This window comes from Lampetra fluviatilis, chromosome 5 (assembly GCF_964198595.1).
Source record: "Lampetra fluviatilis chromosome 5, kcLamFluv1.1, whole genome shotgun sequence".
NCBI lineage: Eukaryota > Metazoa > Chordata > Hyperoartia > Petromyzontiformes > Petromyzontidae > Lampetra > Lampetra fluviatilis.
Window position 1 is genome coordinate 11,376,976 of NC_136279.1, and position 27,525 is coordinate 11,404,500.

The 27,525-nt window shown below is 40.9% G+C and overlaps 1 protein-coding gene across 1 annotated transcript in view; it reads right to left on the reverse strand.

Annotated features, from left to right (window-relative positions):
• Nucleotides 1-2,001: 2,001 nt before the first annotated feature.
• The window catches only part of LOC144932553 (uncharacterized), an 83,521-nt gene continuing 57,997 nt past the window's right edge, over nt 2,002-27,525 (reverse strand). Inside the window, exons 2-5 of the mRNA XM_078856753.1 lie at nt 18,286-18,394; nt 13,680-14,626; nt 12,329-12,503; nt 2,002-4,843 (exon numbers count right to left, since the gene is read on the reverse strand). Of these exons, the coding sequence (XP_078712879.1) occupies nt 4,680-4,843; nt 12,329-12,503; nt 13,680-14,626; nt 18,286-18,394 (1,395 nt within the window). The 3' untranslated portion in view covers nt 2,002-4,679. The remainder of the gene's footprint in view (nt 4,844-12,328; nt 12,504-13,679; nt 14,627-18,285; nt 18,395-27,525) is intronic.

Sequence of the window (27,525 nt, forward strand, 5' to 3'; positions counted from 1 at the left end):
TACTCGAATCCCAGATGCTTGAGCGCGTCTGACAAGCGAAAACCAGACACCGCTTGTATCGTCTAGGCGACCCGTGTCTGTGCTGCGTATTATAATACTTATCAAGAGCCCAGGTCTGAGCAACAGTGCAGGGATTTAAAGCAACATGTTTGACAATTACTGACGTTGGTATATGTTAGGGTTCGTAAGAAGGCTATATAAGCATTTCCTGTAGCCTTGGGGGCTTGTTAATTACTGGTACAGTAACCTTTTCTCTTCTATTCTCGGGGACAGGTTGAATCCAAATTGATGAAAACCTGATTTTTTTGGTGAATTGTTCTTTCTGTGTGTGAGCTTAACTAACAAACACGAGGGTCGCTGTTTTAAGCCAGTGCATACATTCATCAGCGGAGTGAAATCTGCACAGTGATCAAAGGTTTCACAATAAAAAAAAAGCACCCAGACGGGTTGCCTTCGTTATGTAAAACCGACCAGAAGAAAATAATAACATTAATGCTATACGGTTTAATATTAAAACGAGTTAACATTTAATGAGAAGCGGTATCGTCACGAGACGGCCGAATGAATGTATGCGTCTGTCTGCCTGCAGAAACCGGTTCTTCATTGCCATGTATGGTGCCTGTGTGAACCGTTAAAACCCCTTGCACTATTGTGCATATCCACATGAAGCGGACCATCGCGAGGATCTGCAAGTTAAGCAAGAGTCACGCAAGGACAGCATCAAGGGGAGAGAGTTCAAAGAGCAGAAATGCAATTGAGAATCTCACAAGCAGCCATCTGAGCTTTGGAACCAGGCCCAGAGGCCAGAATGCAAATGTGTGATCACTTGCCTGCATTAGCAGGCTGGCAAGGCCACTATAATGTTGTGGCTGCTTGCTGATTGACAGGGTCCCGGTGATCTGCCACCACCAAATGAATGGATGTTTCCTTTGCATGCATTGAGAGAGTTTCCATCCAATCAAAACACAGCTAGCCCTGGCACGTTCGTCAAGTCAGGGTGACTTGGACAGCTTCGGTGATATAGTTGGGTCACGTTGGGTACTGTAAGAATGCTTATTAACAAATAACGGTTCAGTGATGTAATTATGCAAACATTATTATTGCCCTTGCCTTTTGACATAAACTCTAATTTATTTAGTTAGAATTGTGTTCTTGAAACGTTTTAGTTATTTTAAAGAGGAAAAAAAATACTTTTCATTTTATTCCATTTCCAGTCAAATGTATTCCAGATATGAAAAGGACAAAGAGGATATAACTTTATCCAGGTTTGTTTATTTTGTTGCTCAAGCTTTAGTTTTTTTTTAACCTTGCGGATCTATTTTATTCAGAAGTTCAAGAGGAATTGTTTTCAAACATATAAGACACCAAAGTCAAGGCGACCCAGTTGAAGAAATCCACATATGCTGATTTGCAAAGGGCTGTGTGGAAGGTGGATGAAACAAAAATTGCTGAAATGTATAAATTGTAATGACAGAGACAATGTACTATTTGCCAGTGGAAACGCAGCCAGGATATTTCATAACATGTTATTACCGTGTCGAGAAATATTCACCTGTTGAAAATTGTTCCATATGTACTGCTTACAATGCACTCCCACATTTATGGGAACTCAGGAATGCTGCATTCATGAGATAATTACAGTTTGTCTGCAAGGGGACTTGATTCTTGTGATCAAAGTTACACTTGCCAGTTTTACAGACTTGCTGCTATTAAACGTTGGCGATCATTGCTCATCTATGCTTGATCACATCATGTGCTACCTCAGTGGCTGAATATTGAGATTTGGGAGTGAAAGGGTTAAGAACTCATTTCATATGAATTCCTTCTGCCTATCCCCAGTGTATTGTGAGGGTTAGGAAAATGTCATGTCATTCACAATTTCAGTAAAGTATGTCAGATCTTCTTTAAAAAAAATCAGGATGGATTTGCCTGGTGAAAATATGAATTCATTAGCTTTTGTACACGGTGGTCGTGACTCACACAAATGTGTTTCATCAGACGTTATTTGTCATCAGGTAATTTATTTATACGTATGAACCAGACTTAAAAATCGGTTTGCGAAATTAAGACAGCAAGCATTACGTCTGTTGCAGACTAAGAGGAAGCATTCAATACACAGCCAGGACTGGGGAAATGTTCTCAACAGGATGACTATTTAACCTTTGCAATTGAAATACCATTGACAGCAAGCAAGGACATTCTATACGTCTTTTTTTTAACCACATGCCTAAACATATCAGACATATAAAATTACTGCAATAATTCTGCTTGAAAAGAAAACTAGTCATAGATGAAAGAAATCACTGTTTAATTGTCCAACATTATTATAAATGGGACTTCATGGAAAATACTGTACACACAGCCTCACAATGCTTAAAGAATTAACAACGCTTACATTCATCGTAATTAGCTTCATTAATTGGTACCACATGTAGATGCACCTTTGAAATAATACGAACAACAGCAACGTCAAGGTAAACATTAGCAATATTTCATGACAAACAAACCTTTATGACTAAAGACAAAAACAAAGCACATAGAAATCGCTGGAAACAAGAGTTCATCCAGCGTAAATATTGTTCGCAGGGAGAAAAATATGAATTGTATTTATTTACTTTATTATGCTGCCGGGGCGGGCGGGGGGAAGGGTAATACGGAGCATCCATAATAAATAAGCGAGGCGGTGTTGCTTCCCCTGATCCCTCTGACATTTCATAAGGTGCTTCGTAGGCCCTCAGCCAGCAATGCTTCGTACGCAGAAATAAAGCAGAGATCGAGGAAGTGTTAATCACCAACAGTGGGAAAAGTATGCTGACTCCTTGAAATGTTTGCTCGACAACTGTGGCTGCTGTGGCAATAAGGTTTGCTCCGGGTTTCACCAACAGGATTAATTAGATTCCGTGTGTGTATATTAGTGTGCGTGTGTGTGTTCATGTAATAGCCAACAATTTTACGTGACGTGAATAATGCTATGGGAAATTCAAGAAAACCTAAAATAAAGAAATGGTCAAAAGGACCAATTTAAATCAATTGTGCTCCAAATAACCTGAACATAAATGTTCTGTTTAAAATTAGCTTGGACAGTTCACAGAAATATTTACAGTTTTACATCTCAATGTCGACAGAGCTAAATGTTTTAAAGCTCAAGGTTTATTGATGGTATCTAAATGTATTGTTTTGGTTGGTGTTTTTTGTATGCATTGTTTTATTTTACCTTTCGATATTTATGTTTCGGAATTTCAAAAGTGCTTGGCATATTTATGCACAGACACTAAATGTTTATAGCATAGTTTAATGACAATTTTTTTTTATGTCAAATACTAAATGTTAAATATGTGTGTGAATTATGCTGAACCTTTCTACAGAGGCCGTGTCATTTGCTGCATTGTGCTGTTGACAAACATTAAGGGGTTATCAGTTGGTGAGCAATTTTTTTTAACAATTTACAAATCCATTTAACAATTCGTATTACTACCGTACCATAATCAAACACCGAAGCATCACTAGATATGCAGCCTTTAAAACAAATTAGGAAATAACAAGAAAAAAAACAACGCTCTTTAATAAGAGGCCCATAATTGTAACTAAAATAATTATACAAGCATAAACCAATAGCTTTGCAATACGACATTACATTTAACCTGAACAGCTTGATTTGTAACATGATGGGGTGGGCGCAGGGGAATGGGGACCATGTAAATACATACAAGAGATTGATGAACCCTGTTTGATTATACATGTAACAAAGTACAAAGCTACGGCAGTTATCCAGAACGATATTCTTTTTTTTTACCTTTCTAGCAATGTTAAGTCAATACATTGATAACTTTAACGTACTAGATACCTGTTTTTGAATTGTATACAAAGTAAATCATTGATGAAAATCGTCATAATTTTAACCATCATGCATTGCTGATATTACAACAGTTAGGTGCTTCATTAACTTGTGACTCTACAATGATTCACTTGAAAATGTGCCCTGTTGAAATCAGCAGGACGGGCTATAGAGTTACTCATTAAAACTTCTACACTGCCTCTTGACAAAAGCCAAACATTTTTTTTAACAATGCATGTGTGTTTGGTCAAGAATAATGGGGATCAGATGTTAACAACCATTTTTCTATTGACTGTTGGTATATTTGTATGAATTAAGGCTATCGTGTAGCTTTGATGCAATTATTACATTGCTGTAGTCTTAAATGCATTCATTTAATAATGGCATGGTATAAAGCTACAGATGCCAACACCCATGTTCAAAACAGTTAAATTAACATCACAGTTAAGAATATGAAATTATAATGGCCAAAGCAGTTAATTCATGTTGCCTATGCACATGGCAGTTTTACAAGTAATACTCTCGGAAGGAGTTTACATTTTATTTCCCACATGATGCGTGTTCATTATAACACGCAGCATCACAAATTCGCTTTGTCTCCTGTGGTGTTTTTCAAATTCTGCATCTCATTAAATCACTTGTTGTTTATCAAGCGCAAGCACTTGTGCCCAATGAAACCCAAAAGTTAGGGCACTCATAAAATATGGAAATGCTTCTCAAGGTAAAAAAATAAAGAATAAAAGAAGAGGTAATAAAATAAAATACATTAATTCAAAATTGAGCGTGAAGAGTGTGAACTTTACAACACCGCTCGCTCTCTTTTTTTTTCAACGGAGTGCGGCGTTCACGCGTAGATCTCTTGGGTGGGCGCCTTCTGGTAGCTTCCGCTGGCCAGCTTGGGCTCGTTCAGGGTGTAACTGCCCTCGTCCTTCTTGCGCATGCGGTGAATCAGCACGGCCACCAGGAAGGCGGCCAGAAACAGGCCCACAACACCACCTGCGATCACCGCTGAAATGACAATAATAACAAAAACACACAACACGATTAACTACAGCGTAGATGTTTGTGGCTGTGTTGCACAGCGCTCCGATCTTTTCCGGGTTATACCGTGTGTTGTTCAGCATGATGTCCGACGTTTCGCTCCATGTATTTGGATTAATTAAAGGGGAGTTGTCACTTTGATGCTTTGACTAAACAGCTGTTGTCTTAATTACATTCATTTGATTAATAGGGCATGGTATACAGCTACAGGTGCAAATAATTCACTAATGTGTGTTTCCAAAAAACATCTATTAACATCATCACAGATACATTTTAAAAAATCACATTTTTATGGTTAAACCAGTTAATTGATATGTTGCCTAAACACAGTGAATTTCAATGTGCCTACTTAGCAATTTTACAAGTAATTCTTGAGAATATTCAGTTCCTAAATATTGAGGAATATTCCTGCAAAATCTCCCAGCACGGCGAGCAAAACTTTCGTGCATCATGCCAAGCAACACGCCGTTCACCAGAACAACACATCTGACAGCAAGGTTGTTGAATTCAAACTTTACTGGTGGACATTTTCAAAGTGTGCCGCAACAAAAACTATCTAAAACCACCTTGCAAGAATGGCATGGTATGCTCATCCCCCCCACTCCCCATAACCAGTATTTAAGGTCGTGTCTCTTAGAGCTCTCTTCACTTGATGCAGTAATTTTACTGTGACGGTTCCACCTGAAGACGGAAGCTTGTGTTGCCTCCAAAACGTCGTGATTTAATTTATTTGTTTTCTTTTTTAACCTACGTGACTTTACCGAAAAAAAATGTTTTTGAACCAAATATAATTTTGCATAATGATACGTGCTATTGTTTTCTAAATGTAATTTGAGCTCCGTTTTTTTGCATTATTTGTTTACAACTGCGTAATTTTGTGGTTGCTTACGTGCTCTTGTGTGCGAGGATAAATGATACAAGGTAGTGTCCAAAGTCTGTAATGGTTAGCACATGGTTAGACTTCCAATCCAGTTCGCCAGTTTGATCTCCTGACAAAGGCAGTTGAAACAATGGGGCAAGTTTCTTGAAGCCACCTGCCTCTCTTCACACATCAGTAGAAATTGGTACACCAGTCCATCGGCAGATCGCACGCGGTGGGGTATAGTGTGGGTAACGTCCACCTCTTTAAAGATATCTGGCCTACTATGAAGAATAGGCAAAAATAGAGGGGTAATACAAAACTCCCTCTTGTGGAACAGCACAAGTGTGAACAAGTATTTGCAGATTTGCATGGACCTTTTTGCCGTTAATGTTAATTGCAAAGAGGGATATTAAAAAAAAACTGTCTAGGGATTGTTGTGGTCCAGCACCGGCTGCTTCAATTCTTTTGCCAAATGAGACCCAGCTGCTGTCATTCCATTGCCTTCACCAAAAGGACTGCCCCTGCTGTGGCTGAGGGCCCACCTCCCCACCTTCCCTCCTCACCACTCACCCTTTCCCCACCCTCACCGCATCGCTTAGTCCGAAACACCACAGTCAGCCGGCACACAACACCCTCTGGGATTAAAGTGCACATTTCTCATCTCTCCCTGCCACTTTACGACTCGGTGCTTCCGTTTTCCTTTTCTCTTTTTATGAGGCTCTGTTAAAAAATGTCTTGTTGCGCGCGTGTTGGATTTCGTGTTTTCTTGGTCGGTATGAGGTTGCGGTGTTTGGTTTCTGCATAGCGTAACCCTTAAAATGCCACTTGTCAGTTAAACTATTTGTAAGGAGGATTGAAACGTGGTGGCCACACGCTTTGTTTTGCTGTAATTTCGTAAATCGTTTGCGTCTGTGTCAACTTCAAGGGTTAATATTGTTTCCATTACATCATTTAGTTGGTGTGTATCATTTACCTGCATAGTGCCATGAATTTGCTTAAAATGGAACATCTAGTACGCTTTCCATATAATACAAATGCTTACAACATAAAAACAAGCATTTATTGGGCGATAAATATTCTTCACACAGTCTGCCAATTAATGTTGTAATTTCTGTATTTGGAGAGCTGATGTCTCATGCATCACTAAGAAATCAAATGCATGGAAGTCAGCGCTAATGGGACAAGCAACGATTACATTGTTATTGAAGTTTAATCTGTCTCATTATGCAACCAGATTTGTAATTATGGCTTGTAAAATCTGGTGATTGTGGAAAATGCTCTCCAGTTGAGCAAATGTAGTTCAAAAAACGGAGAACTAACCTTCATAAGCATTATTTAATCTGATCATTGTTTAACCTTTATTTAAATTACACTGAAGAAAATAAAACATTTAGCCTAATAGAGTTGTAATCTTAGTTGGCATTGACTTGAAGGTAAACTACATAGCATCTTCATCATCAGCCATGGTCTATCCTCTGCTGGAAGAAGGCCCGTATAGAAGAAGGTTGTTACAGTTCTGCGATGCAACAATCATTTCACTCTTGCACATACACTGATCTCATTGCTCAATCTCTGCAGTGGTCTTCCTCTCAGATAAGTTATCTCCTTATGGCTAAAATCCTGTCACCAGTCTCGTTCATCAGCTACGATCTTTATAATGATGTGTCCTGCCCAAGCCCACTTACTAGTCAAGATGATGTCTCTAACTTACATTTGTTCCCTGATTCGTGAGTTCATCTTCCTCTTTCTCGATATAATTCCAAGCGTGCATTTCCCCCATGCCCATTTGCACACATTTGAGCTTTTGTTCTATCATGTTTCTTAGTAACCGATGCTTTTGACGTATGCGTCACAGCTGGCAACATGCACTGGCGGAAAAAAATTCACTACCTTTTTCAACCCAATGTACCTGAAGCTAAATAGTATTCATTGCACAGTTGGATAGGTTACTGGAAATTGAAAAGTTAAAATGTGATGTAACAAACCCAAGTTAACCCAACTTTGATATAGAATTATTGCAACAACACGAACTGTGTACGTACATATTGTTTGTTCTTTCTGTAAAGTCATTGTTTAATATGTTTATTATTTTATTGTTTCCCTTCTACGTGACTTTACCGAAAGAACCAAGAATATGAATCCCTGCAGTCACGAAAGCTTTAAATCAAAATGTGTACGTACAGTATACGATTGAATATATATGTTGACCATGAGTTGATTTAGATACTTGAGCTCAAGTAAAAAAGAATTGGATATTACTTTGGCGTGGGCAAAAGTGTCAATCTGTGTGATGAGTCATTTTCTCTGGAAAAGGTTAAGGTCTGTCCTCGTGAAAAATCCCACACCCCAATGGCAAGTTCAGACTTCTGACAGCATTAAACCATGCACTTTAACTGTTCCGTGTAAAGTTTGCAGCTTTTCGGTCATTTAAGGATCAGTGTGGTGAATGACAGACTTAAAACCAACTGCTTTTAACGAGCTTTGAGAGTACAATTATATGACACAGCTTCAAAATCTTTGTAAGGTTCTTGTAATATAAGTGTTTTGTTTTGGAAATTAAACGTTCTTGATTATAAACATTTAACAGTAAAACCATATATGCTTCGCATGCTGGAGTTTTATTTATCATGGTGCATCATCAAAAATATGTGACCATTTACATGGCAGCACTGTGAGAGATGGCGACTGCTTGGGGAAACCTTCATCCAGCAGTGGATTGATCTTGGCTGCTGATGATGATGTAACATCAAACAACACCATCAGCACATTCTCCGACATACAGGATAATGTTACTACCTATGTTACTTATGCATGTTATTTTACATTTTCTACGATAAATATTATGTTTTACGGTGATTGTTATCCAAGCCCATTTAGTTATACACTCGTGTGACATTCAAACAGGAAAAAAACAGCAATCGCTACCATTTCAGCTGACACATTGAAGAAATGTACTTACTTTGATTCATAATTTGTTTATTGTTGGGTTAGCTAGTGTAGGTATAACATCAAATGTTAACTCTTTGACTCCACCACCTGACAGAGCCAAGCAAATCGAGTTGTCACGTGGGCAAATATGCCAATTAATTGTTTGTTCAGTAAACCGGAATGTTTAAAAGTAAGCACTTGTTTACACTTTCCGACGACATTTCACTGGAGTCCAATAGCATTTGGAGACATGTCGAAATTATCACACATCTATTGAGTTGTTAGGTAGCATTGACGGACGTAAGAAAAATATTTGTTCTCAACTTCCCATAGTCGAGAAAGGAAGCACAATAAAGACCAAAAATGGACAGCGTTGGCGAGCAGACGCAAGCGGGATAATTTTAGAATGCGGAGCGTACTCGTGGGACTGGGAGGTGGTGTACTGTGGTCGCCACAGGTGCAGCGTGCTCCTAATTAAACTTGGGTCTAACCTTGGTGGGCTCCGAAAGAGTCTGCTGATCAGAAGGCTGCTCTTGTAACTCAAGAAGCCCCCCAAATCCCCTCATCAATGCGCAGGTTTGTGCACAAGGGGCGCACGGTGAAGACGCAGCACTTGTAAACGGATCCTGCCCATGTTTGTTATGTGACAGCTTGGCTGTCATATTTTCACTTGCAATAAATCTCGCGATAAATCATCACCGTATACTTGGAGTGTTGTCCAATCGTCATTGAGGTTCATGTGTGTGTGTGCGTGAAATACGTAAGAAAAAGTCTTCAAAAGGAAACGCACTGTGGGTTTCATCAGCATAGAAGCAAGAACTGGCAAAGGCTTGTGGATAATGTATTCTTGTATGTAAATTACTAACTTCCAGCGCAGCTTGATGGATTACAAAATAGATCAGGGAGTAATGGGAGGCGGCTGGCAGATCGTGGACTAATGCACACATGGGGGTATTTATCCAGTGATTCTAGGATTTTGGGTTAAAACCCCAGCCTAATATCTGACATAGCAAAAACATGCTTCTCTTGTGCCGTGAGTTTCATGAGCTTGATGCAGTCATTGTAAAAAAACACTAGATCCATAATAAACAACTAATTGCTGTTTGTGCTCAATTCACTGTGAATACACATATTCTTAGGTTTTTTTCGGTAAAGTCACGTAGGTAAAACATCAAAATTAATGAAAATAAAATAAAACAAAAATCACGACGTTTCGGAGGCAACACAAGTCTCCGTCATCAGGTGGGACCGTCACAGCCAGATTAGCTGCATCAAATGAGGCAATGATTCAAGATGTAATCCCTTATAAGCAAGTTTGGAGGGGGGAGGAGAGGGGGGGGGAGCTCATCAGAATGTGGTAGCCAATGAATGGAACGTATCGGGAGGGAGGGGGGGCGGGAGTGGGAGGGCCAAAAAAATGGGCGACGGCTTGGACGCGGTTGCTGCACACGCCAACACAATGGACAGAGAGGGGGAGGGGAGGTCTGATACACATGATAGAACAAAGGGACGAAAATGTCCATTGTGTTGGCGTGTGCAGCAACCGCGTCCAAGCCGTCGCCCATTTTTTTGGCCCTCCCACTCCCGCCCCCCCTCCCTCCCGATACGTTCCATTCATTGGCTACCACATTCTGATGAGCTCCCCCCCCCTCTCCTCCCCCCTCCAAACTTGCTTATAAGGGATTACATCTTGAATCATTGCCTCATTTGATGCAGCTAATCTGGCTGTGACGGTCCCACCTGATGACGGAGACTTGTGTTGCCTCCGAAACGTCGTGATTTTTGTTTTATTTTATTTTCATTAATTTTGATGTTTTACCTACGTGACTTTACCGAAAAAACCTAAGAATGTGAATACACACTTGTAGGGTTTTTTTAAATATCATTGTCAGATATGTAAACTTTTTTGCTCACATAGAGCTTATAGGTATCAAAGAAATCGATGTGATTCTAATCGCATTGATGTGGGGGCCCTGTATTCACAAATTCTCTCATTTGTCATACACCAGGATAAAAGCATCGCTCTGGGGGGAAAAAAACTTTGTAGACAACATGTTGCAGCACAGTACAAAAATTCTAACATTTTTGGCGATTTCATTTCTCGCGGACCACAGGGTTCAGCAAATGTTACGATTTATTGCCAAATGGAAGCGTGGTTTATCAGAGTTTTACTGCATACGCTAATTATATGCAGCTGCTGTGTTTAAACTACAAACTGTACAAAAGAGGTTGACCAAATGAGGAAAAATACAACTGGAAGGCAAAAACGAGAAAACAAAATATAACACGTCGCTGATCGAAATTTCGACACAATCGGTAACATTTCTAAAGTGGTGGAGGGGCTGGCAATGAATTGTTAAACCCATATAAAAGAGACCCGCATTGGTTAGACAGCACAGCATGTGTGTGAGGTGCGGTGTGTGTGGATTGGGAGTGACATGTCAGGTGGTGTTTTATCTGCTGTCAGGAGGAGCTTTCCGGAGATGAACACGAGCTTCATTCTCTTAACGACGCTGGCAGAACATTCGTTAACATTTTTCATGAAAAAAAAGAGGACATGCAAAGATATATGAGATGAACAGTGGAGACTCAAATTGCCCCTCTGCTCATGTGAGAATTGGGGGTGGTCTTCTGCATAAGTGGCCCTGCACCAGTTGTGGAAATTCCATATTCCTATGGCAAGAGTCAATCCTTTGATATGTACACATCTCGTGATCACAATATTCGCACAGCTCTCTGTCCCCCCCCCCCCCCCGAACGCCATATTAGTCATGGGGTTTGTTGACCATACTTCACCACATAGGTCAGTGTGGGTTGGTGAAGGTGGAACCAAGGGTCTGGTAAGATAGCGCTCACCACTGATGTTAGTCGTGAATGGAAATCGAACTCAGGTGACAGAGCTCACATCATAGTGCGCGAACCACTGCACTGCCACTCCACCCCTACAATATATGCATTAGATTGTACGTGTGAGAACTATGCATGCATGATTTACGCAAACCATATACCAATTATATGCAAATGTAATATAGATATAGACTAATGAGTTGGACAAAACTGCACAAATAAGGCAGAATAAAAGAGAAACAATACAAATGGGATGGAAAAAACGAATCAAAATTACTCTTTGGTTCTTTCGGTAAAGTCAAGTAAAAAGAGAAAATAACAAATAAAATACTAGCATACGACGTTTCGATTGCAACACATGCAATCATCATCAGGTATAAATGAAAGAGAAAACAAACCTAGTATACTTAGACATATAATGCAATACCTGATGATGATTGCTTGTGTTGCAATCGAAACGTCGTATGCTAGTATTTAATTTGTTATTTTCTCTTTATACGTGACTTTACCGAAAGAACCAAAGAGTAATTCCTGCAGTCACGAAAGCTCCAAATTAAGTTTGAATCAAAATTAACCGATTCTTGCATCAAATTGCAACTCCGAATCGAGTCCATTTATCAAACCACTAGTAGGTGAAGGGGGTGAGAATATGTCATAGGTGAGCCAGTTCTGGCTTCCAATCCCTTCACCAGTCCACACTGACCAGCCTGCTGAAGTATCTTCAGCAACCCTCATCAGCGACAAGGCACGAGGAGGCCTTCATCCAGCGGTAGATTGATAAGATATCACATTTTTGGTGCCTGCGCGGTACCCACCAGCGAGGACCTCGGTCTTCTCCAGGGGTTCCTCGTGCTGACGGTGGACGGCCGGGGAGCCTGTGGAGAGTGGTGGAAGAGCGGTCGTCCCAAAGTTGACCACGTCCTCGTCTCCAACACCCAGCACCACGTCCCGTACTGCCGGCACCTCCTGCATCGGTGTGCTTTCATGCATCTGGTAGACACATTAAACACACACATACAAAAAAATAAAAATATACATATTGTTAAAAACTTCCGTAATTTTATTCCGATTGTACTATCGGTGTCACGTCTCGAGATCAAGCGTGCGTTCCTTGTTCCACACAGTAAGGGACAGTGCTCTACTATTCATTCTGCAACTGAGGGTAATGTTCATCGCATGGCAGTCAAACTGATAAATTTAACTCCGAAAGCTGGACTTTTGCCACGTAGAGTGCAAAACAAAATTTTACGTGATGGATTTTGTGTGCAGTCACTGATGAATGGGCTGAGAGGATCCATTCTCTACACTTGAGAACATAATGTAATTTTCTGTGGCTGCCTGAAATCGAACCCAGGATCTCAGTGATGCCAGCTCAGTGCTCTGAACTTTGACTCATCAAGTCACCTCCATGTAAAACATATTTTATCAACTGACACATGAGCAAGTAAAAAAAATGACATGGATTTTAGTTTTTGTTGAGAAAAAAAACAATGTCTGGTAACGTGAAAGTCAAGATACAGTACATCTACGCTTAAGCAAATATTGGATGGAGCTTATATCTAGTGACAACCCTGATCCAGTGGTGAATATTCCACATTCCCATGCTAGGTGCTGATTGCAGGAATAATGTGATACATGGTCTGTGATGTAACTTTCTTGTAATCTTGCACAGGCAATGTTCTAAATGTGTTCAATGTTTGTAAACCATTAACAGACTGCAAACATTTACAAAGACGTTAGCAATTGTACATAAAGACTTATACTGATACTGGATCTCGAATAGCTATGAGAGTAAGTATTTACAAAAATATATCTTTATTGCAGTAAAATATTAACATTCCTATAGCAATTCATGGAAATTAATGTAAAAAATCTAACTCAAATGTTAATGGGGAATTAATGTTCATGTTGGGGCTGTGTGTGTGTTTACTATCACTTTTTGTTGATTTCTGACAGTGAACACTAATCACCCACTTACAAATTCATATCTTCTGTAACAAATAATTTGAAGAAAATAATCACCTTTGACAAATTATACAGGGGACAGTTAAAGCAGCAATTAAACATCATCAAGGAAACCCCTTTTATTCTTAATCGACTGTAACTCCCTACAGAAATTGATGGCATTTGATATGGTGGTGAGACCAAACCCTATCTGAAATTCACCTGACTTGTAGTATCATCCACCGAATCTGATTCAAAGATCCTGGGCACGCCATGCAGTATCGCTCTCACAGTGGCGCTAGTTACGCTGATGGCTGATGTCTCACTGTCCGTATACGTGGTTGCTGATGTAATTTCTGGATACTGTGCAGTGACGGTTTCACTCGTGGCCTTGTCATTTATTGTAGACGTGGCTTCTGACACTGAAAATTCAAATAGATCATCTCCAGACCGCTGGGCTCCTCTAAACAAATCTGGCGTCGTTGGTTCCGGCTCGGTTGAAACTTCGGCTGTAGTTGTCGTCATTTCCGATGTTGCAACAGCAGCAGCAGTTGTTGTTGCCGGAGCCGTCGTTGCTAGATCGGCTGTTAGGAATCTGTCTACGGTTTGAGCCTCAGGGGCTGAGCCTTCTGTCGAGGTTGAGTCACTGTCTTCCGAGACTACACCCACCACATCTTTCAAAATTGTTTCTTCGCTGCTTTGTGTTGTTTTTGTCGCTGTAGTGACAGTTGTGAGCATTACATCCTCCGCTGACACCTCCACTAAGGGCTGCTCCTCTGGGGTATGTGCCGGCGTCATGACTGTGGTCTGTGCGAACGTGGACGCTTCCTCGATTACCGCAGCCACCTCCTTCCATTCGGTGGTTGCTGGAACCTCGGCAGACGACTGCGTGGTTGCAGAAGCCTCCTGAACGAGCGAATCCGTAGATTCCTCCGCGGACGCCTCAATGCCTACAACGGGCACTATTGCCTGTTCTGTGGTTTCGCTGAGGGTGGCAGAGGATGGGGTTATCGATGACACTGTAGTTTCCAGGAAGCCGAGGGATGAGCCTTCGCCCGGCTCCAATACGGCCTCCTCCACCATGGGAACAGTGCTGCTCTGGGTGGAGGAGGGCGCGCTGGTCGGAGCTGCTGCTAAGGTGACATCTCCTTGTTCAGAAAGCCCTCCACCTGAAACAAGAGCAGAAACAACCGTAAAAGATAAAAGTGTAAGCCTGCAATTGCTTGCACATACCGATGCTGGCAGGAGGGCCCCCCACTCGAGAGGTCTCTAAAGAGCCCTTCTGGAGGGTATTTGGCTCACTGATGCATGCTGGCCAGACGTCTCGGAAGAGTCGGGAGTAAACGCACCAATCACATTGAACCTACCAATCGATTAACTGTGGAGGACCCATTTAAGCTCCTGGGTGAACAGAGGTGGAGAGATTTAAGAAGCTTGCTCCCTGTTCCAACTGCCAGCAACCTCTGGATTACATGACCATATGCTTATGATTGCACCGTAGCAGTATCTTGAATACCTGTACAATAATGATGTCCCTTTACTCATTAAGGCAGGCCACACTGAGTATCATTATAAAAACAGGGTATTGCATTGGAATGTTTGGTCAATCCATTAATTTGAGTATGGCTTCATCTGGGAGTAAATTGGAGTACTGTAACAAAACCCATGCACACACACATGGAGGCAACACTCAAAGCTCCATACAGATAGAGTCAATAATCAATTTCTGCACTGAAATTTCCTGCAGTCAAAGCCTAGAACACCTGGTATTGGCAGGCAGTCTCCTGTACAGTTTCCAACCAGACTCCTTCCTGCTTAGCTTCTGACATCCGGCGACATCAGGCACATTCAGGCTGACTTGGTCATATATGCATGGACAGACTGGAAATAATACATGTTTACCATACAAATTAATGCTGATTTATGTATAAAATACAAGTATATTGTCAATAATTACCCCATGGATTATATGCAAGCAAATTTTCTCCAGCACTGCAGTGGTTAATGTTATAAGCAGTTTTCAACATGGTCACAGCTGGCTGTGTGCACCCAAGGTCTTGCCTTCGTGGTCTCAGCACGGTGGCATTTTCCGTGGCAAAGTCAGCTCTAGTTTAAACGCCTGTGCTGGCATTTACTACGAGTCATCAACTTCACATCTCAGTGGAAATGGGGCTCCAGCTGTGGTCACAGTTGGAAAAAATAAAGAGCAGCATTATTGGTCATTAGTTGTTATTTGAAAATATTTGTGTGTGTGTGACAAGGTGGGGAACGGTAGTGTAGTGGTTAGTGTGCTGCGCTACGAACCCGGCTCATGGTCAACACCAGTAATAATTATCTGAACCGGTCCTGGGCCTCCCCTAGGTCGACTCAGCCTCAAATGAATACCTGGTGCGGTGGGCGCCACAGTGGCGAGATGTTAACTCCCTCGCCTGGCATACAGGAGGTCGTGGGTTTGATCCAGACCCTGATGCCTGTATATTTGGAGTCTGCATGTTGTCCCCGTAGCCACGTGGATTTCTCTCCGGGTCCTCCAGTTTTTCCCTCCACATTTAGAAACATGCGTTTAAAGTATTTGGCTGCTATTAATTTCCACGTGATAAGCCATTTCATTGAGCTATCATTTGTGTGGCTAGAGATATATAGCTCAGTGGGCCTTACCTGGTAAAATAAAAATAGTAAAACAAAAATAGTGTAAATGTCACCACTAGGGAGACAAAGGCGGCGGAGCGTGGCGCTGGCCACCCACCCCCTCCCGTGCCCTGCCGGCCTTCATAGGTGCTCGCTAACAGCACTTGCCCCAACAGTCTGGTAAGGCTATACGGGGAGATATTTGTCTTTGTAAAAAGGTTAAGGTAAAAGTGCAGCGCTGCATGCCTGTGCCACTGCCGACAGAAGGGCCTCTACTTGAGACTAGAGGATGTTTGGTTTACACCTCCACGCTGGCTGCTCGTCTTAGAAGAGGTGGGAATGCCCACACTTTACCCCACTATACGCGACTTGCCAATCGACACTGTGGAGTACCCCTTATACTAATGGGTTAATAAAAGCAGGGAGGTAATAAATACATTTTCCCATTGGTTTAACTGCCTCGCCAATCGAACCGGTGACCTCTGGATTGCAATTGCAGCACACGAACCAGGACAGCACAACAGCATCTCCTTTATGTAGTTTGTCTTGTTTCTGTCTCTTAGACCAATTTATTTATTGCTTCCTACAACTCACTAGATTAGAAACTTCTGGCATGCCATTTAAGAATAAAGGTAAAAATTATCACTTTGTTACATCTCTTACCCAGCCATAATATTCAGATTTCGCATCTTATGTATATGCATATTAAAAAGCATGGTTTTAAATGTAATTGACAGACTTATTATTATCATAATCATATTACAGAATTGCGCTAACTAGTGGCAAGTTGCAGGGAGGCTGATGATGATAGTTGTGAAATGGGAAGGTGTACTGTATTTCCAGTGGATAGTAGGATTCTAACAATTGGATGTACTCTTGCGCTTCAAGATGAATCTTCTAGAATTTATTTTTTACAATGTGGTGAATGTAGCAGCCTCTAGCGACTGCAGGGGTAAACTCAATTGCATACAATATGTACAAATAAAACAACAATGATTATTACAAATGTGATGTGATGCGTGTATCATGAGCTGAATAATCAACATGAATCCAACAATGGATGCATTATTACACTCCTAAAATATAACTCAGTGAAAATGCTACTACTGCTTATGATGCTATTGGTGCTGGTGTTGATATAAGTCGTCCTTCAATTTGTAGATAAGAAGCCAAAGAAATATGTACAAGGGGTTAAGTCTCAAGTTTTTCCTAAATCACCTGAGCTAAAAAAAGTGCATTATCTCAAGAGCTCATGAGAAGTTGCATTTGATGATTTATGAGTTTTGCAGTTGCGGAATGGAGCAAATAAACTCTGTCGATTCATCGTGGCCGGCACATTAATGCCAACTAGACATCGTTCTACTGGCCAGGTGCCTGTCTGATTATGGTGCCTTCCGTTCAATAACTTAAATCACAGGAATTTCAGTAAAAACACTTGATTTATCTAGCATTCCTAACGTGTCATTTCAAGTCCACCATTACCAAAAAGATATATTTATTATTGCACATGACCAAGCTTGAGCAACCGTTTGACAATGTGTTAACGGCTACAATATTGGCATTAGCGAATTAAATATGTGGGTAATTAAACTTGTGAACAGAATGTCAACAGTGCATCAGTTAAGATTGTTTTATTTGCAACCGGTACCGAAAAATCCGAATGTGAAGTTAAACTGCAAAGAACATTTCAGTCACCACTTTGGCAGTGATGTCACAAACAGAGACCACCAAAAACATGGAATCACTTTAACCACTGCTGGGAATAAATGCCATTTCCAAAAATATATCTTGTTATTTTTTTAAATCTGTTAGTGGAAATGGTGATGGCAGCAAAGTAGTTTTGGCCTGTATGTGCTTGCACATGTACAGTCCATTTTTGTCAATCCACTGCTGGGTGAGGGCCTCCTCGTGCCTTGTAGTCCATTCGATCATACTTTCACCCCACTAGTCAATGTGAGTGCAGAACAGCAATGGATTTTGCTGTGCTCCTCTCTGCGATTACGCCTGTCTTTTGTGCACAGTACTAGTCCATGCTCAACCCGGCCGAGATTCTGAGATTCGGCACATCCCCGGATGATTTGGTGACAGGACAAATGTATCCTGTGAATATAGATTTCATGAAAAAAATTCTTAAAATCAACAATGCTAAAGTACATCCGGCCCAAGTACATTTTAGCACTCTGCTGGTGCAAACACATACCAGAGCCCCAGCCGGAGTTGGGAATTTCTCCATCCTCGTCGTCTGGCCCGTCTGCAGACGCCTCCATGTCAATGTCGATCACCTCCTCTGCATCCTGCGCCTCTGTCGGCTGCAATTCAAACCCACGCAAGAAGACATTGCGGTCACATTCACACGTGTGATGCACATGCACTGCGGGAACGGTTTCGCAATGAGGCTTTTTATCGCTAACCAGCCCCAACGCGTTGCTCAGCTATGTTTTTTCGGGTTGGACTGCGTTTGTACGAACCGAAAACACATTGGAGCTCCTACAGCACAACCGCGAAAACCCTACCCAAGTAGGAAAAAGCATCTAAGTGCACAAAGGATGGAATGGCAAGCATGTGTATGTTGGCAACCACTCTGCTTTGTGTATTTCACACGGTCAATATCCATGAAAGGATACATGTGCAGCATTTTGTTGGTGCTTTGGAAAGCAGGATATTTTTGAAAATAAAATGAATTTACTAAATTGCAGCACTTTGCTGGATGATTGCCTCCAGACACTGTGTGAGGCATGGGGCTCTTTGACCATACTTCACCATGTGGGTTGGTAAAGGAAGGGGGGGGGGGGTCAGAACTGGTACACATATCACTTGCCAATTAAGTTATCTGTATTTGTACCTGGAGAGCATGTGGCAAACTTTGTATGAAGAGAAAAAATGGTTGCGTTTCAAATTTAACAGCATAATACAAATGAACGCATGCTAAATCGTAACAGTCTAACCAGAAATAAAACATTAACATGATACAATGTCTCGTGTTGTATCGCCAGTATTAGTATACTGTATATACACCTTCAGAAAGAGGGTGTCATATATTTTCCATGCAAGCTAAACTATGAAATAAAAATGCTGGAAATGTGGCATTAATGTTGCAGAAAGGGTGGTCCTTTTGGGGAAAACAGGAGTTGAAATAAAGATGAAAAATGCTTTAAAATTTTAAAAGGCATCACAGAGAAGTTAAATATTTTCCAGTTTTTATCCAGCGTGAAGGCAAGTAAGAATTTTCTTGAAAAATATGCGCTGGGTAACTCTTGCGAACCTGAATCGGTATTTGAAAGATTTCCATTAAGAATATCCATTACTGATACACAGAGCACATGATGCATGTGGTGGTTTATTTGTATTCTGTGAAAGGCATAGAATTGTATGGTTCATTTGGTGGCAATGGTTGAGTTTATATCAAATTAAAGTTGTCATTTTCATTTTTCTCAGCTTTGCATAATGTTGTCACCTTGGGTAGAAGAAAGAACATTGTGTTATTTATAGACAAAAACTATGCAAAGTAGAATTTACATCTTTATTCCCTTGAGAATTTAGAGATACCCAGCCTAAACCAGCCCCTAAAAATGCAAGAGTATCCTCTATATGTCCTGCATAGCGTCGTATATAAAACAAATGAAGCTTGCCAAGGCAGTAGATTCCCACTTTGGTATTTCGTGACCTTTCTTATGTTATGTTGGCTCTTTTTATAGAGCTTGATGTTGACTTTCTAAACATAAAGAACATTCTCAGTACATAAACTGCCAACATGAATGTTCACCAACCTACCTCCACGCGTGAAATAATAAGGATTTTTTTTTCCAAAGTAAAACATTACGTGGGACGCTGCTGTAGCGTAACGGTTAGCACACTGGTCTTCTCGAGGTCGCTGGTTCGATCTTCCCACGTGGCATTTTAAACAATTAGTACGTTCCTTAAATACCCCCCCACTCCCACCTTCATCCACCCAGCAGCACAAATGGTTACACACCAAAGTTAGTTGATTGGAAAGTCATGTGTTTTTTTAAAGTGTAGGTACTATACTGCCATCATGGCAGTTTAGGCCAAACTACTCTCTAGAGGGGCTCTCTGGGATAACCTTCCATATCAGCAGTGGTGTAATTACAGGGTTGCACCTTTACCTTTGACATTGTGTGTATCACGGTTAAAATCTCGATGAGGAACCATGCAAATGCTTTTAACTGAGATGAAGCCACAAACAGGGGTTTATTTATGCGGCTCTTCGATGGGTTTCATCCACAGTATCTAAGCAGCCTTCATTCGGGATCTTGAGCCTTAAATTTCAGTCTCTTCGATATTTAAATAACCATGGATAGAACTCAATGGCAGAAAATATGACTGCTAATGGACAAACCTGGTGAAAGAGTGGCATTGTAGGTTACTGCAAGATCCGACACATGTCCGTCCAGTGCTCGCTGAGCCGCATTGGCTTCTGGTTGCCGAACGCATACATTATGAGGTCCCACTCATTACACATGACGTGATATCTTAAGTGTCACAACAACAGTTGGTTTATGCATTCAGAAAAGCTTGGCTGAGCTGCAAGGCCACTTTTCAAAAGGATCCTCTTTGAGACATTGCTCCAAATCCTAATTATTCGGCCATGCACCGTGATAAAACACACCCACGGATGAGCATGTACACATACAGCCCCTTATTAATCCACTGCTGGATGAGGGCATCCCCACATCCATGCACGTTGTGAAGGTTTTCTGACCGTACTTCACCACACTCATCTGTGCGGGTTGTTTAAGGTGGAGAGCATGGACGCAGGGACATAGAAACATAATACAATGACCACACTTCCCGATCTTGTCCACCATGTAGCCCTGCAGTTTATAACAACCTCTCTTATGCATGTCGGTCAACCACCCAAACGCTATCCAGGCTCAAAACCAGCTGAGCTTCCAAGATCTGATGCGATCGGAAGCATTCTGGGAGTTTTGGTCACAGGCAATAGTGCGGATAACACTAATACAGATTACCATCTAGCTCTGCATGTCTCCCACGCGATGATCTCTGCATGGTCCTCGAACTCTGCCTGCAAGGTCAGTAGGGTGGTCGCGACATGGCGAAACTAAGATACATCACGCAATATTAATTCCAAGATGATCGTATCATTCGTCTTACAAAATATCATCATGTAATGTTTGTGGTTGCTCATATAATTTTGACTGAAAAACTATATTTTATTCCCTCACAAAAGATTTATAAATGAAAAAACTCAACAATGCAAGTGTTAAATTAATTGCTATGATCTATTAAAACCTTGGAATGCTTTCTTATATGTTTTCTAAACTAATTAATAGCATGGCGATGACATAATTATTTCCATAGTTCAATTCATTATTTGTTGTGTAAATAACAGCATGTGCTTTATAAGCGCTTTAAATGTTTAGTAGACTTATGCCAAGCTTCAGTTGTATGAGCTTCAGTTCATGGTACAATACAAATGTGAAATACATTTACGAAGTTATGGAAATGTGATATCGTGTTAATCGTCATATCATGAAAATGTATATCTTATCATATCTTGGAAAAATTATATCACGTAACAACTATAGTTACCATTATGCACCGGATTGTATAAATGTGGGAATCCACGTTCATTATGAGCAATGAAAACAGCTGGTAGTGATGATAAATATATTTGCTAGCCATGTGTATCTGCATCTCCCACTGAATTTACAGACTGTAATTTAAAACATGTGGGCAGGCAAAAGGCATTTTTTTAATGTAAGAAAACAATATTGTGCCCAAGAGTATTTTGAAATGTGTTTATTAATTACGTTTCTGTTTATTTCTGTTGCGGATTTAGGCTGGTTGGATTTCACAGTATTACACATATCTACAAACTTACCAGTCACCGTCAACAAATAATGGCAATGAATGATATACTCAGAAATACCAAGAGAGTAAATAAATACGGTACAATATTTATTTATGCTTCAAATATTTCATGAAGGCAAGGAGGGAGCAAATGCACTGTGGAGATTTTAGCAACGAGATCAGCTCGTGTGCTCCATTGGCCATCAGGGTTGGCGACGGCGTGGGTGAAACTTTCATCCAGCAGTGGAAGAATCATAGCGGATGACAATGATATTTCACACCATCTGCAGAGTTAAATTACATTTTTTTTCTACAATGCTAGCTCAGCATGAATTGTCAACAATATACAGGATGTATTTTGCAATTGCGCCTTTCTTCAGAAGAAAACGTTTTTAGCGTTAAGTGAAGAGATGGCACTGGAGTGGTATTTTGTGCCATTGAGCGCCACTGAGCCAGATACATTTGCTTCAGTAGTCCGGTATTTTTTGTGGAGCATTACATAAATAGACCATCTGTTCTAAAATGCATTTTTCAAGATCAATAACGTCATTCACCTTTCACAAGTCCAGGCCATTACGTACCAGCAGTTTGGCAACATCCTAACCCACCCACATTTGCAAAATTAAATCATAAATGTGGCCCTACCACCTAATTTATGTTTGCTGAACATATCAACATTTTGTGACCGTAAGGACATTTTCCAGCAATATTTTCAAAGTGGTGTGACCATTGCAACGCTAACAATCGAAGCGCTAGGGCGGTTGATGCGCCATGAAACCAGATTGTTCTAATTCTCTAGAATCGTCAGAATATCAGCTGCCCAGTCATGACATAACCACCTAATTAGCATACGTCGCTTGCTTTTTTGATTGCTGAAGGTGCAAAGCCAGGAAATCACAAGTCACTGAAATTGGCCATGGACGGGAATTGATCGCAGGTCGCGAGGCATGTAATGTGTAATGTGCTCAGCGCCGCTGTGAATTAAAATATTACAATGTATCTATAGTAAATTAGGTTGAATCGAACAGCTGTAGAATACTCTTTAGAATAATTTGAACCAACTTGATTGGCATAATTCATGCATGCTATCAATGTATTTGAATATAATTATAATGGTGCTTGGAAGATTATAAAAATAAAAATAACCCTTGTGTTTATAAAGACATTTGCTGAGATTTCAATATGGTGACTGCCATGGATCTACTCTTGTTAAAGAGTTCTGTCAAATTTCATGAACGGAGATTTAGAATATCCACAAGTAAAGAACTGGGCAAAAATAAAGTCACTACATTCAGTTTTTACATAAACAACTGGACTATTCATGTTTACAGTATCGTGTGTTTTACTATGTGCGTCTTGCACATGAGCCCCAAGCGAATTTGTTAAACACCCAGCCATCAAATGGATGGAGCTAAAGTGTATTCCGAGATGACCGTTTCTCGTCACAAAACAGCCATTTTCTGAACCGCCTTTCCACAAGGAACAAAAAAAACCCGTTGTGATTTTCCATCCTTCGCTTACTGTACTCACCAACTGTATGGATTTTTGGCAGGAATGCGTCGGATTTTTTTATGCTATCGGTTACTTTGGAAACATGTGATAATTTGCTAAGCTCTCATTGGCCCTCCAACACGCTGTCGTTAAGACTTTTGAAAGGCCAGTCTGTGTGCACATATCCACAGGCAGCACTGAATAAGGAGGAAAGTTTGTGTAAACACAACGGCTATTATGGACTTTTAGTGTTGACATTTTTACGAGCATTTGCACGGCTTAATGAGGAGAAAACATGCACGAATCTAGACCCACTTTTGATTACACATTTGTGATCTGAATTTTAATAAATAACCACGGTTTCTAAACTAGCATTGTCGAGCGGTTCGGCATACAAATTGAGTGAAAGTTTCCAATCGTGATTCACGTAATAAAGTGCACGTGTGCCACACATATAATTTACTTGGTGATTTCCCAGAAAACATATTCCTGGTCTCTCTGCCTATGCTCTCACTCCCCTCCAACAGATTTCAAATGCTTCCGTATGGACTATTTTCAATCACCCATTTAATCCTCACACTTCGCCTCTCCTCCTTTCAGCTACACTTCCTTCCACTACACCACACCGCTGTCTTTTAAAATACCTGACGCTAGTCTATAAATCTCTCCATGCCCTTGTCCCACCGTATCTTGCCTCTCTTATCTCCCTCTATGCCCCCTCTCGTCCTCTTCATTCCCAATCTTCTCTGGACCTCTCTGTCCCTCCTTCTGCCTGTGCCAAATCCCATTTTGATCCATCTCCCTCCTTGCACCCCTCCACTGGAATCAACTTCCCCTGTACATTAAGCAGCCCCCTCCTTAACCTCCTTTCATACCCCTCTCAAAGCCTCACCTCTTCTCCATTGCCCATTCCCTTCCTCTTCCCGCCCCTCGCCCCTCCACTACGTCTCATCCCTCTCCTGCCCTTTCATGACCCCTATGTGCCCTCTGTTGCGGTCACTCACTCCTCGGCCCTCACACGCCTCTGCTATCTAAATTGCTCTTTTTTGCTACTGCTTTTAAAATATGTTCAGCGCCTTGAACTAAGGCACTCAAAAAATCGAACATAAGATAACATAATTCAGCGTGTGGATGGGCCATATTGGTTAAATATCCGTTTTGGCTTTCACAGTGTGAGGATGCCCTCGTCTAGCAGTGGAATGACAAAATGGGCTGTACATTTGTTGGAGGACAACTTCAAATAAATCCCCAATCGAGGCATGCAATTGGCTACCAACACCATGGGTACACAATGTCAAATAGGAGTGAAAACTGTTTATTACTTTTGCGCGGACCTTAAAAGAAAAAAAAGAGTTGGACACAAGAATCTAGTTTTTGCTCTGTGACCGCAGCAGAAGCAGTGTGACGAATGGCGGTATACAGCCGTCGCAGCAGAGATGGTGTTTCAGTCCAAAAAAATCCCATCGTCAGAAGCCACAAGAGACAAACAATGGAGTCCATTTCATGTCTCACAAGAAACCCTTTTCTGTAATGTTCCAGCCGAGCCGTTACCACAGCGAGTCGGCATGCATTTGCTCGCCGTAAGCCGCGGCTCCAGTGTTGTTCACAGCAACTAATTTATTTCTATATCAAAGCGATGCTTTTGCTGTAAATAAGAACGTTATGCTCCGAGCACAGTTAACCTTTGCAGCAGTCACTTACAAAACCTAAAAAAAAACTGCGTCGTTAAGGGATCACAGCAAACGTAATGTTGGCAACACGTGTTTTAATGTACAGCATATATATGAGTATGGTTTTCTAGTGTGACTTTTTTTGTGCTGTAGGATTTGTTTGAACCCACAAACTATGAATATGTTGACGAGGTGTGTGTGTCCCTTACATAGGATTCTGGATTAGCGGTAACTGGCTTCACGTTATGTACATAAACATCTGGTATCAAGGTGGGATGCACTTCTGTTTAGCTTTGGAAACAGCTGGAACATAACAGAGAAGTCAAAGTATTTCCCAAATGGAAAGTTTATTTTATGACCTGACGCATGTAAACATATTTAACATTATTTTAAACATGCTATTTGGAGTCAACTGACTTGGATATTATCATTTTACAGCTGTACTGACATTTGTTTGAAGTTGCCATGCTAATTTTTGGCACAGAAGTCCACATGCAAAATCACCGAGTTACATAATTTTGAGAGGTTAAACAATTAGCATATGTAAATGTCGCCTTGTTATAGTGTGTGTTTGTGTCTTTACAAGATGTTTGTATATTGAATGTTAGCCAGTGTGCATCATGTCTCAAAGGTTTTTTTTATTTTGACACAGTGACGAGTTTGCACTCCCTGATTGCGCGATGGCATATTGACAGAGAGAATGGAACAAAAGATGAAAAGTGCACGAAGAACAGCGGAGAGGCGCATGGTTCCAATTACAATGAAAACACGAATCAGAGCACACATGCACGTTAGAGACACAATATTGACTGTTACGGAATTTTTTAAAAAATAAGTAGGCTTGCGCAGGACACATCGTTATAGAATGGGTGATGGCCGGTGGTCAGGACTAACAGCAATGACAGCCAGAGGAGAGAACATGTGTGAGATAAGAATGCCCACTGCAGGAGTGTAGCGATGAAAGCAGATCGCTTGCAGGAGAAAGAGCAGCGTTTCTCAAACTTATTTGACCCATGCACCACTTAGCCGATGCAAACATTTCCGTGGACCCCCCCCCCATTCCTGGTGGCAAAAGCATTCACTTATCTCTTTAAATACCAGTCGTCATACAAAATTATTCACATTACCGGAACATGGAAACATTTTATTTTTTTAAACGCAGCTATACGGTTTTTTTAGGGGGGGGTAGGGGGAAGAGGGCATTTAGATATTAGGGTTTGGGTAGTTTAATAAGGGTAGTTTACCTGACTTCTTTTTTACATTAAATATCATAAGTAAACTATGTATTAATGTACGAAACAAAAGGTAATTACTTCCGGATCAACCTGCATTTACATCACAGCCCTGCGGACCACCTGGAGGAGCCTTGCAGACCACCCGGTGGTGCGGGGAGCCACACTTGGAGAGCCACTGATCTCGATGGACCGTCACACCGCGAGACCACAAGGGATGGCGAAGGCTTCAGGAGGCATTCATGCAAACAGTGAATGAATCGTGGTTGATAATGGTTATTAATGATATTTAATTTTTTTAATATACCACCTTAAATGACAAAAATGTATGACGCCATTTTTATTTAGATAAATGTGCATATTTTATGAATAAAATAACGAAGCAGACAATATCCCTTCTCCCCATACCTGTCTCTTCATGTACAAAAATAAAATACAATTTTCATAAGGCTCTGGCATATGTAAGAAAACATGCTTTCATATTTTATGTGGAGGCCGATGAGGGGAGGAAACGTACTGCCTGTTTATTTAAAAAAATGTAATTACGTTCTCCACAATGACGCGAATTATTGTTTTGCATTATATATTTTCTGAATGCATTAATTAAATACATGTCACTCTAGTTAATGTCGAATTAAAGCATGTATATACATTGCAATTTTGTGTCCAACTTTATGTTTTATTTAATGTACAGTTCGTTTTAACAACAAACAAAAAAGCATACCTGAATTAAGTTTGTAATACCTCATACTGTAGGACAAGGAACATCAAAGCAGAGTATTGCAAAGTAAATGTTTACCTGGTGGGTGTTGAAAATTACACGCAAATAAACGTGCACTGGATCACTGTCTGGCACATTTCTGACAGCCAGGTCTTTAAATATTGAGAGCCAACTGAATTGTATACTCAGATTGCTTAGCATTTGAGGTTGTGCCCTGTCATGGTTAACATATGACCTTATATTGAAACTAAAGGTACATAGTGGACAAAAAACAATGTTTTATATAGGTGAAACTGAGGCTATGTGTCCTTCAAAGGTAACAGCATGTGCTGGGATTTGGGAAACGATGTAGAGGTGTTGCGTACGTGCTCATGATCGAGCTGTGCAGGAGGCACCTGTAGCCGTGCGAAAGTCAGAGGTTGCCAAACTGACAGAAAGCCAATATTGTCACTCAACCCCTTTGCTACGACTTAGCTGATCTACTTGCAAAGGCT